This window comes from Brachyhypopomus gauderio, chromosome 16 (genome assembly GCF_052324685.1).
Source record: "Brachyhypopomus gauderio isolate BG-103 chromosome 16, BGAUD_0.2, whole genome shotgun sequence".
Taxonomy (NCBI): Eukaryota; Metazoa; Chordata; class Actinopteri; order Gymnotiformes; family Hypopomidae; genus Brachyhypopomus; species Brachyhypopomus gauderio.
In genome coordinates, this window is record NC_135226.1 from 14227495 (window position 1) to 14240221 (window position 12727).

At 41.1% G+C, this 12727-nt stretch overlaps 1 protein-coding gene across 1 annotated transcript; it reads left to right on the forward strand.

The window, feature by feature from the left end:
* Positions 1 to 5215: 5215 nt before the first annotated feature.
* On the forward strand, positions 5216 to 7105 carry sst1.1 (somatostatin 1, tandem duplicate 1). Its single transcript, XM_076977198.1, has 2 exons — positions 5216 to 5499; positions 5854 to 7105. Exons 1-2 carry the CDS (start codon positions 5362 to 5364, stop codon positions 6058 to 6060), a joined length of 345 nt encoding a protein of 114 aa, XP_076833313.1. The 5' UTR covers positions 5216 to 5361; the 3' UTR covers positions 6061 to 7105.
* The last annotated feature ends 5622 nt before the right edge of the window (positions 7106 to 12727 follow it).

The following is a 12727-nucleotide window of genomic DNA, read 5'->3' on the forward strand; positions in this document are numbered from 1 at the left end:
TCAAAACAATACAGTGGACACTTTTGTCCTGAATACGCTTCATTGTGGGCAGATTTTAATGTTATTTCATCCAACAACTAGGTAGGTCGTTTTAGCCTACTGTAATTAAACTCAAAAACATTCACATTGATCAACAAACATAAGCATAAACCCAACACACTGCATATATATTTTACTGTTGGAGAACTTTTTCACTGTTGGCAGCAGGGTGCATTGTGAGCGTGTGTTGTATATGGATGATTAACAGTGTGTATCTGTGTTGTGTAATATTAGATTTTTTTAGTCATCATGGGCCATCATATCCATTGATATCCATTGATGAAATGACCAATGACACAGAATGCAATTTCAGCACAGTAATACATGGTTCAAATCCAAATCAATGATTTTTCACGGCCAAATCATTTCACTTCTGACCTGTTACTTGTGTGTGGTGCAGAATTATTACACTCCATTTCACAGAGAAATACATCAACCACAGATGACAAAGCAAATTTGTTACAACTGAGCTGTTACATATTTGTGCCTGGGTGTTATGTAGTCCTTTAAAGAGAGAACATTTTGCTCTTTTTTAAGACTGTATGCACTCTGATTCATTTTGATGGTATGTTTTACATTGAAGCATTCCACACATTGAAGAAAAGGTCTTCAATGTTTATAAAAGATGAAATAATAACCACACAGTGGAAGTGTTTCACTATGTTACATAAAACAGCAAATACAGACAGCTTGTATGATCACCTCTCCTACATAAAATGAGAAATACACCTCAGTCAGTGATGGCCACTTCACAGTCCCACACCATGGAGATACTGTACACCATGTAAATCTTACCTGTGACCCTAAGGTTTCAGGCTGGGATGAATGTATCGGTGGTCACACAGTACGTCTAAAGGGTTAAAAGTGTAACATTGATTGTTAGAATGTGTAGATGGGTTCTGTAGGGATGCACTTATACATCTGTTGGGACTAATGGTGTGTGTGTGTGTGTGTGTGTGTGTGTGTGTGTGTGTGTGTGTGTGTGTGTGTGTGTGTGTGTGTGTGTGTGTGTGTGTATTTGTCAATAGGCTGTGATTCTGATAGCAGGTGCTCTTTTATCATTTCAGTGCATAACTAAGCGGCTTCTGAATACCCCTAATTCTGTACCTCACTCTTTAGAAATGACTCACACACACACACACACACACACACACACACACACACACGCACACACACGGACACACACACGCACACACACACACACACACACACACACACACACACACACACACACACACACACACACACACACACACACACACACACACACACAGAAGGAGTCATATGTGGTGTCAGTGTGTCAGTGTTTGGACTTTGAGCACATTCTACACATTGTGTGTGTGTGTGTATGCGTGTGTGTGTGTGTGTGTGTGTGTGTGTGTGTGTGTGTGTGTGTGTGTGTGTGTGTGTGTGTGTGTGTGTGTGTGTGTGTGTGTGCTTATTTACTGTGGAAGGGTTAAAACTATTCTGACTACAAAGTGTTGATGTGTTGATTAAAAATATTTAATCAAATCAAACTATAGGAGATGGCATATAAAATTAAGACATTGAGGTTATTTGTAAGACACATACTTCATGTTATACTTGCAGCATATTTCTATTTAAATATACTGTATCATTATATGATAGACACAAAAGGAACTCAAAAATAGGAGCAAGACACAGACAAAGACAGAGATGACAAAACCAAATTGAGTAGATAGAAAAGAAAAAAAACCCTGACCTTTAACGCAATGAAAAACCAGGAAGGATCGATTTCAGTTTCAGAAATTATCCATTACTTATGTGAAACTCATTTGCACTTCTGCATTGCAATTTCTCCCAATTAGCTTCAGATTATTAAAGATTTCTGGTAGAGGCCTGAGTGACTAAGGATGAAGATGGTAATGACGACACTGATGAATCGCAGCTCATGGCACTAGTAATCTCACATGAATACAGGCTGTTTGAACTGTCACACCCAAACATATCTGTCTGCCTTATGCTGCACAAACACAAGCCTCAAACATCAACGCAGTGCTGGAACATAGAGTTCTATAAAATTAGACCTATTACTGTATTTCGGTATATAGATATAAGCAGTGACTATGTAATGAAGCAATGAAGTTAGCCTTTTAAGGTAATATTTTATATTTAATTTTGCACATCATATAACTGAAAAAAGCTTGTGTGTGTGTGTGTGTGTTTGTGTGTGTGTGTGTGTGTGTGTGTGTGTGTGTCCACTCTGTTGTACGGAGGAAATGATGAGTTTGCTGTTCCTCAGGAAAAACGCTTATTTCTGCACAGATTTTCTGTGCTGTGTGGGGCTGTGTTAGATTTACGCGTAGGTGTAGTGCTATTTAAATACAAGTAAATGGGAAATCCACACAAAGATAGAAGTGCAAGTGTGTGTGTGTGTGTGTGTGTGTGTGTGTGTGTGTGTGTGTGTGTGTGTGTGTGTGTGTGTGTGTGTGTGTGTGTGTGTGCAAATGTGCATGTGTGTGATGTGTGTGTGTGTGTGTGTGTGTGTGTGTGTGTGTGTGTGTGTGCAAATGTGCATGTGTGTGTGTGTGTGTGTATGTGCGTAGGTGTGTGTGTGTGTGTAGGTACGTGAATGAGGGAGTGAATGCCAGCGTAGGATGAGAGAACGGAGGAGTGTGTGAAGCAAAGGTGTACAGCATGTGATGAGGTCAGATGAATTTAACACTGTTAACATCATGGGATTCAAATGACTTATGGTGAATCTCTGTCTCTTTACTTACACACACACACACACACACACACACACACACACACACACACACACACACACACACACACACAACATCATGATTTATGGATGAGACTGGCAATGCTTTGGTGAACACACACACGTACATAAATGGCCTAAGAGGTAATACGGACTTAGGAGAAGGAATGTCAGCATTTTAAGAAGATAAAGGGCATATGAGATGAGGGCTAACAGTGAGCAGGTGAAGGGTGGGTAGAACTGCCATCACGTTTCATCAAAAACACCAAATTACCATTTGTTCTCTTTCTCTGTTTTTCTTTCTGTCTCTCTCTCTGTTTCTTTCTCTTTCTCCCTCACCAGATGGTGATCATGGACCAAGCTGGTCATCAGTGACAAACACCTGTTGAAAAGGGTGTGAGGATGAGTAGCTAAAGCACACACACACACACACACACACACACACACACACACACACACACACACACACACACACACACACACACACACACACACAGTCTCCAGAAAATCTGATCATCTTAGCAACATTTTCCAGATTGCTTTGTCACCTTTAATTACAGAGGCAATTTTGGTGAATACATGTGTCTGTGTGCATGGTTATGTGTATGTTTATGTGACCAATGCTAATACAACTCATTCAATTGAAATGTTGCATGTTTCTATGCCTAAAACTCTATCAAATGACTTTAGCTCACAGTATTCTGCCTTCTGTTGCACAGAACACATCTATTATCTTCTGAGTATGAGCATCCTGTCCTGAGATGCTGTAGACAGAATGAGTGTTTATGGCTCAGTACATTTTTGGATGCTCATTGGGGCATCCTCTGAACCACTTAGTGTTCGAAGATTTTAACTATATTCTCTTGAAAAAGTAAATATGAAGGCTGCCTTAGTGTTACATTTACCAAAACCTTTTGATTAGGTTTTGGAATAAACTGATTTAGTCTGAGATAGTCTTCCACTTGATGATTTGCTCATTTAAATTCATATGATTGTAAAACAGAAAGGAAGCATAAAGTCTTTCGAATGACCAGTCTGTGAGTGGTCTTCACACAAATTAAAATTTCCCACCTGGCTCTGACTCCATGACTCTGGTGAGCTGCAATCAGAGTTCAGTCGCTCCGCTCTGACTTCAGCTGCTGCTCTCATTAAACCCACAGCACACTTTGGCTCGTTATATCAGTGCGGAGAATGAGCAGGGCGCCTAACTCCTGTTTCTCACGTCCCTCATCAGGAGCTCTAATTAAAACACTTAAATCAATGTCAAATGACTTGTCAAAAGTGTGCGGATTTTATTGTCCAATAATAACAATTAATTCTAGCACAACTCAACAGTGTATTTCTCTTATTGTACCTCCTTTGTTATGTCTGGTTTTCCCTGACGGACCCAATAGCAGCGGGCACTGAGCAGGAACCTCGCTGCTGAACGGGGTTAGAGATGCACGCGCTTCTCGTGCTGGATTAACGCTTGCACGACTAACTGCTGGAACCGGGCCTGTTCTTTCGAGATTTCGAAGCTGCAAGAACCGCAGCCTACGAGTGCACGTTACATGGATCGTCGAGGCTTTCAGTAACGTTCATCTGGAGAAGCATATGGAGAAGCAATTCGCGTAGGAACAACACGAAAGATTCACCCACACGCCGTGTCACTAGGTCCACAGTACGTGTCCCTGCGCAAATATCGTACAACCTCTTCCCAGGTTCATGGGAGTTAGACTGTAACTAAATCTCTTTTAGCTTATGAACGATCAAACAGTGCGCATGGCACGGGTGCTAACTAGCCATTACCGTTACTTAAAAGAAGCGCGCGGCCTGCTATGGTACCCCGCTGCGGGACAAGGCAAACAGGTCCATGCGAGGCCCTAAAATAGAAAACGCGGCGGGACACGACGCAATTCTCGGAATACTGACGTTAGTGCGCCTGTATTCGAACCCACGAGCCACCTATTCATTCAGGTCACTAGATGTAAATGGATGTAAATTTGTAGATAGATAGATAGATAGATAGATAGATAGATAGATAGATAGATAGATAGATAGATAGATAGATAGATAGATAGATAGATAGATAGATAGATAGATAGATAGATAGAGAGTAACACAGTCTACAGATTAACATCATGGAACATGGCGCGCGTGAAGATGTCCAATGGCCCCATCACCTTCATCTTTGGGAGATATAATGACTCATGCTGCTCACGCAAAATGGTGTCGGTATGCGAATTCGATTCTGCTGGCTTATGGAAATGATTTTAATATGTGGTGCCTAAACTCCCACACGCAAGTGCGCGTATAAAGCTTCGGTATAAGATGCCGTATTAAGTGAGATTAAAATAGCAGGTAAAAGCGATCACTCGTCCATCTCAGTTCCGGAGGGGCGCACGCCCATAATCGGTGCGAACTTTGTCACTCTTCATCACTCAAGCGCGCACGGAGGAAACCCCCCTCGCCTCCTGACGTCAGACAGATCGCTTAAAAGAACGTTCTCTGGGGTGAGGGGAGACCAGCGGCACCAGACTGAGGAAACCGGAATCCAAGACAGAGATAACCGACGCTCCTTTTCTCCACCAGTATACAAATCGGTACTTGGAAAGATGCTCTCCACGCGTTTCCAGTGCGCTTTGGCGCTCCTGTCCCTCGCGCTCGCTGTAAGCAGTGTCTCGGGTGCGCCGTCTGAAGCCAAACTACGCCAGTTTCTTCAGAGATCGCTCATCGCCCCGTCCGGAAAACAGGTAAAAAAGAAGAAAAATAGAGCCTAAGAAAGACTGGGAAGGGGATGGAAATTTTTTATCCACTTCTTTCCAAAGCTAGAAAAGAGCTTATTTCCAGACCGTTTGTTTTATTTGACAGTCTTATATCAAATAGCACAGTCGAGTTTTGGCGTTCCAGGGAACTGTCCAAGGTGCTGAACTTTAAGCGCAGTTGTATAGAATTTTTAACACGTACATGAAAAAGTTACATATTCTGTTTTGAAATGCAGCCGATTCTTCAAAAAACAGTACTAAAAAGTTCAATGCATATGTGAACATAGCAGTTGGGTTAGAAAGTTGAATTTCAATGTATATTGTTTTATTTTTTTCTCACAGGGGCTAGCCAGACAAGAAGTTTTAGAACTGCTTTCACAGCTGTTGCAAGCAGAAAATGAAGCAATGGAATCTGATGACTTGCCCCGTGGCACCGAAGAAGAGGACGTGCGCTATGAGCTCGAGCGAGCTGCCGGTCCTATGCTTGCTCCCCGTGAACGCAAAGCCGGATGCAAGAATTTCTTCTGGAAAACTTTCACGTCATGTTAATCATTTATTTTGAAAGCATCTTAAAGGTCTATTTTACCCCATTGTTTTGTTTGTTCTCACGTTTTGGTTTTCAAATATTTACGACACCATAATGTTCCTGTTTCCAAAAAATGTAAATAAGAAAATAAAAATTGTTATGTTTGTCATTTGACTAAAATGACGATAGTTTTAATTGGTCGTTTTTCTTATTTTTTTCAGAGAGGTAGGTGAGTCTGAAAATAATGCTTTATGAATGTATGCAAATTACTACAGACTGTATAAGAAAAGTCTATTTTTAATTGAGTAAAATCTACGTTTCAGAGTCAATGCGTAATGCAGATTTGTCCTCCCAATAAATGCAATATACACACACAGAATGAAAGAGAAAAAGATGGACATTTTAATGGAAAACATTGACATTATGTTCATCTGTGTGTCTGTACAACTGGCATAGGTTTGATAAATCACTATTCTGTTCAGTGCTTCAGTCCTTGTGAAAAGCCTTTGTCAGCTTGTCAAACACAATATATTATGTTTAGTAAATAGTGACTCTTCTGTTAAAGTGTGTTGGGTAATCTGTGAATAAGAGTCTGTGTGAGTAACTTTGAGTGTGGCAGAGTAACAGAGTAACAGCTTCACTAATGGATTCTGTTAAGAAAACTCTCAAACAGTTCAACCATGAGTGTGTGGTTAGATCTGATCAGAGTATCTCTCTCTCTCTCTCCCTCTCTCTCTCTCTCTCTGTATGTGGGAGATGTTTTACCTCCTGGCACAGATATATCTGGATTCTGGATGGGTGTATAGGAGTTCTGGACTGAAAAATGAGTGTTTTATTACCTCCAAAAAGATCCTATGGCTCATTTTGTATGTAATTCTGAAAAGGGGAGTTTCAGAAAAGTGTTGTGAGAATCCATTACTCTAAATAATAAATTGACCAAACTTAACAATCTAATACAGCAATATCAATGATGCAACGCAGTAAAGCTTAAAACATACAATATGTGGAGTTCAGTTGTGTTTGTACACATCCAAATAACCATCATTAAACCTTATGTTGTAAAGCAAATCTCCCATGTGGCTGTCCCACATTCTTTTGATTGAATTAACTTTGCTGCATATTGCATCCTTTTAAAATATCAATGTCCATAGCTCTCTAACTCACAGGCATCCAAACATCTTTGCTTGGTGAGTGGAAATGCAGTGCGAGTCATGAAGTTGGTAGTGTTAACCTGACTCTTCCAGCACTAAATGGACTGGGAAGATGAGGCCAGACCTTGTAGGCATTCCTTCTCCACTGCTGACTTCACCAAGCCAGGTACAGGAGCACAACATCCCACAAAAAGCCACAGTAAATGTGCAAAACAACAACAGTAACAACTGAAAGCAAGAACAGGAAGGGCAGGGAGACCTTTAGCCTCCGATCAGTGTGCAACAAATTAGAAACATATAACATTTGATACTTAGCAAATTACCAACAAACTAGTGAAAACCTTAGAAGAAGTTCTAGAAATGTACAAAGAAAAACAAATATACTCATTAACAGGCATACTACACAGACATATTTGTTTATCATGTCCTTTAGCACTTATAACTATTAACAATTTTGTTAACAAACACGTCTGCTACACCATCTTGACATACTAATATAGTTAAAAGAGTTGCTCTGAGAAAACATGTCTGGGCATGTTGGGCAGCCATGGCCTGGTGGTTAGGGAACTGGTCTTGTGACCGGAGGGTTGTGGGTTCGATTCCCAGACCTGAGGCCATGACTGAGGTGCCCTTGAGCAAGGTCCTTAACCCTCAATTGCTCACTTGTATAAAAATGAGATAAAAATGTAAGTCGCTCTGGATAAGGGTGTCTGCCAAATGCCATAAATGTAATGTCTGGTGGCTGTCTTGGGCTCTGTAATCAGCAACCCATAACTTCAACACAGTCCAGTTGTATCAACCAATCAGGAAAGTCCTCCAGAAGGAGGCAGTCAGCACACCTGTCATTTACTTTGCACATGCATACAACACAAAGAAGGGTGCACTACACATGCATACATTTGGAAGGATGGTTTTTGGAGAATTTTGGATGGATGGTCTTTGGAGATCTTTGGATGGATGGTCTTTGGAGATCTTTGGATGGACTCTCTGGAGAACTGTCTGGATAGATGGTCTTTGGAGATCTTTGGATGGATGCTCTTTGGAGAACTGTCTGGATGGATGGTCTTTGGAGATATTTGAATGGATGCTCTTTGGAGAACTGTCTGGATGGAAGACATGGGACATAGTGGAGGAGATGAACCCCTCTGGCAGACGTTAGCATGTTAGCTGAGAGCCCTGAAAGAAAGACATGAACACATTAATATATGGAAGGCAATGAGACATAAAAAGACAAAAAGAACAAACTTGTTTGACTTCTCTATAGTGGCTGGTAACTTCATTAAGGAAGCTCAGGTCCAAGAAAGCTGATTATGGAGACCAGGTCCAAGGTAATAAAGCCTTCCTTCCCAGTTCATCTCTTGGACCACAAATGAAGCACTATGCCTAATGGACTGAATGTGTGCATTGACCCACGTAAATAACCATTACAGTAAATTGCCTAACTAATCTATTTATTGATGTTATCCTGTCTACTCTTCACCTCATATGCCACTTAACTGTGTTCTTTGGTGTTTCTTGCATGATTGTCTCTGGTATTTTATGTAGAGTCTTTCATTAAAGGCTATGGGTGTATGTCTATTTTGGGAAACAAAACACACACAAAACACAAGATTCGATTACAAACTTCAATGCAGAAAGTTCACAATACGTATGACAGAAGCACAAATATTCATTTCAAAAATATCTTCTACATTTATAGTTAATTTGAACATGTTTAAATAATTTGAATTTGTTCAGGCTTTTTATAGCAAATCATTAATTCTAACATTTGTAAATGTGTAAATCAACTTTTTATTTTTTCGCTTGCTCTTAAGAAAAAGACCATCTCTCTGTCTGTCTGTCTGTCTGTCTCTTTCTCTGTCTGTCTGTCTGTCTCTGTCTGTCTGTTTCTTTCTCTGTCTGTCTGTCTCTCTCTGTGTCTGTCTGTCTGTCTGTCTCTCTCTCTCTCTCTCTCTCTCTCTCTCTCTCTACTGTCCTTCAGCCACCCCCCTCCACACACACGCGCTCTCTCCTGACTTCTATTTTACCTCTGACGTAATTTCCCTGCAGTTTATAATTTTACTTTAGATTTTTGCTCTTTTCTCTCCATATTTGGTGAACGATCGAGATCTTCTGCCGAACGTGAAACCATCCACGCAGCCGACCGCAGTCTCCCAACTCTAAACACGAATGATCATCTTTAACGATCTCTACCATTCAGCGATGATCGCTTTGTGATGATGGTTTTGTAAAGTTCAAGTGGGACACTTCAGATTTCGGGCCATCTCAACGGTTGCGAAGAATTCGCCCCACACAACAAAGGGAAGAGAGGTTGATGTGTTCATCCATTTTCTTTTGATCCGATTCATAAGGACACCTTCTTAATTGCTTGCACTAATTTCCCTGAATTTAAAGTTAAATTACATTATTGCATTTTACTTTGTAATCGTGATATAACTCAAATCCAAATAATTATTCACATTTTATTTTAAAATGTGTTACATATATTTTCTACATGTATATTTTTCTATAACATTTATTTATGGAGCACAGACCCAAAATGAAGTCATCTACAAGCTATAATGTTGAAATCTCTCTCTCTCTCTCTCTCTCTCTCTCTCTCTCTCTCTCTCTCTCTCTCTCTCTCTCTCTCTCTCTCTCGCTCATCCCATTCAGTAAACCAGCTATGTGTTACTTGTCTGCATAGCCATCAATAGCTACTCATAAAACACCGGCGCATATACCACACGCGCGCGCGCACACACACACACACACACACACACACACACACACACACACACACACACACCTGCTTATGGCTCCGTTTTGCAGTTCGCACGTCACGTTAGCACTAATATCCGCTGCCGAGCTTTTTAGCGTAATTAGCAAGCCTTCAGCAGATTAAAATAGGGAGCACACTTCTACACTTCCTTCTATTAAAACTCATTACTGTGCCCTTAAAGGAGCTTCAAGCATGCGCCTTTAATTCAGTCTTTGGCTGGGGATATTGTGTGCTAAAATGGCATTTTTGTTGTAAAAGGGCAATATATAAAGGTGGTCGTGTCGCTGTGAAATCCATCCGTTCTTTGCTTTACTGAGTTATTTCCTTTTTTTCTCTTGAAGGGATAGCGAAGTGCTTTTTTTTTACTTTTCCCCCTACCTCCTTCCCTCCCAAAGCATAACGAACCTTACTTGTGTAGAGCGCGTGTGCACCTGCCATACCGAGGCCAGTTACGGGGAGGTTCAGACTTGACATGTCTGTGTGTTCAACTCTCTCGCTCATATTGTTTAAGAATATTATGTGCTAATTGCAGCAAAGCTACGTTTACGATCTAAAATATACGATTGTTAGGTTCGTGTAGCTGATCTCTGGAGTGAAACGAGGTCGATTTACCTCGTGGGTGCTCACAATGCGTGATTTTCATTCTTGAGTGCTGTTCGCGCAAATATGATTTTAATTAGATTTTTAAATTTGATACGATAGGCCTATATATATTTTTTTCAATTCGCTCTCCCTGTCTTATCTTGCAACTTTCAATAAAGCACATTATTGCGCTCTCTCTCTCTCTCTCTCTCTCTCTCTCTCTCTCTCTCTCTCTCTCTCTCTCAGAAAACCTAATTGCCTAGAAATATTCACTTTTTTGTCTCTCTAACTCATTCTGCTCCAAACACCCTAAACCAGTTTGACCAGTATGTCCTGTATAGAACAGAAAGAAGTTCCTATCCCCCACATCCTTTTCCCTCTAACTCTCCTCAGCTAAAGAGCCATTTCAGGTGAAGACAGAAAAACCCCAACAAGCTGCTAGTACACCCCCATGGGGAAGCAGCTGTGTGTGGTGATGTTCACAGGGCACAGGCAGCTGACCTCTTCCACCCTGGAGCCCCGCGGTGGGCAGAGAGGGGGCAACTAGAGGCCCAGAGACACTCAGAGGAGGACAGAGCGATCATTGGCGAGCTTCAAGGAGACGTTTGTTGAAAGGAGCGTATAAGCGTGCTCTGAAGTAGGGAGCAGGGGAGACTGCGGAGACAGGATGAGATATTGTTAAGACTTAGCAGGGGACTGTTTTCTAATCGGGGAGAAAAAAAAATGAGAAGCATGGCCTCTGATTCTCGTCACAGGCAGCTACGTTTTAGTATGTGTTCCTTTGCTTCCTCTCTTCTTCCAGCTCCATCCCTCACTTTGTCTGCACCACTCCGTGTGTCTGTGTCTCTCTCAGGCACAAACACAGTACAATCACAGAGCATTCATACCCTGCTGAAGGAAGAGAGAACTTGGAAGGCTTTGCATTGCAGGCGTGAGTAAATCCTGCTGTGTTTTTAAAGTAGAACACTTGTGTGTTATCATATGCATTTTCACCTAGGGATGGAACCTGTGTGTGTGTGTGTGTGTGTGTGTGTGTGTGTCCAGGGGGGTATATGAGGATATGTTTTGTTGAACCATACAGTAAGTTGCAGTCCTCTAGGTTAACCCTATTGGTATGCATATTAACATGTTAGATATAGTGGTGTGTGTGTGTGTGTGTGTGTGTGTGTGTGTGTGTGTGTGTGTGTGTGTGTCAAATTTGAATAATATGGCACCAATTATAAAAACCTGGGAGCTTAAATTGAAATGCTATTATCAGTGTGTAACTATGCAAGCCTTGTCTATTTCTATTAAGACTGGCTGGTCTATTTGAGAGATAACACATATATTCAAGAAGGAACAGAAGTCCACTATAGCTGTATCTCCTGTTTGTTTGTTTACTGCTAAGCAAGCCATTCCAGTTCATGTTCAAGTCCCTAAACAGGAGGATCTGAGACCGTTCACTGTACACCCTGGGGTGACTGCACAAACACAGATTGCGGTCACAGGCACTTGTGTAGCAATGCTGAGCAAATATTGCTTGGATTGTTATTTGACATGCACTGTCCTTATTTCATGACATCTGCAAGAGCCTCTGTCTCCACTATATCTCCTCTTCTAATTCATAAAGTCTTCTGTATCCACACCACACTAAACCTCATCGAATGAAACGCATCCATTAGTTGTATTTACATATGATTTACATAATCCATTATCATACTAGATTGGCAAGGCATTCTGGGTGATGAGAGGCAGTAGGAGGAGACCAGTGAGTTCTGAAAGCCTCATTTCAGCCCAGTGTGTGTTTTAGTGGCTGATGATGGCAGTGGTTCTCTGTGTGTTTTTAACTGACATAGCCAGAAATTAAGGAAGCGATTTCCGCAGCAAAGTAATGAAGTTTCTATTTGGACTGATATTTATCCTATCAGAAATACAGAAATTACTGTGCATCACTGAACGGCTTTCCAGCTGTGAACCTCATAACCATCCCCCCCCATAACCCCCCCCCCCTCCCCTATACAACACTTGCATGGATGGAAAACAAAACACTCTTACACTCTATTCTCAGTGTAAACAGGAAAATGTGCCAATTTGTACAAACACTGTTCTTGCAGTGTTTTTTTGTTATGAGAGAAAATTGAGGATTAAAAAGAAAGAAAGAGAATAACTTTGGTACACACCCTGGATGAAACAACAGAAATGCTTATCAGTATCAGT

Bases quoted from the DNA above. Each gene is read 5' to 3' on its own strand.
- sst1.1 (XM_076977198.1), top strand. From the start codon at position 5,362: ATGCTCTCCACGCGTTTCCAGTGCGCTTTGGCGCTCCTGTCCCTCGCG. The intron at 5,500-5,853 runs GTAAAAAAGAAG...TTTTTCTCACAG, and splicing joins TCGCCCCGTCCGGAAAACAG to GGGCTAGCCAGACAAGAAGT.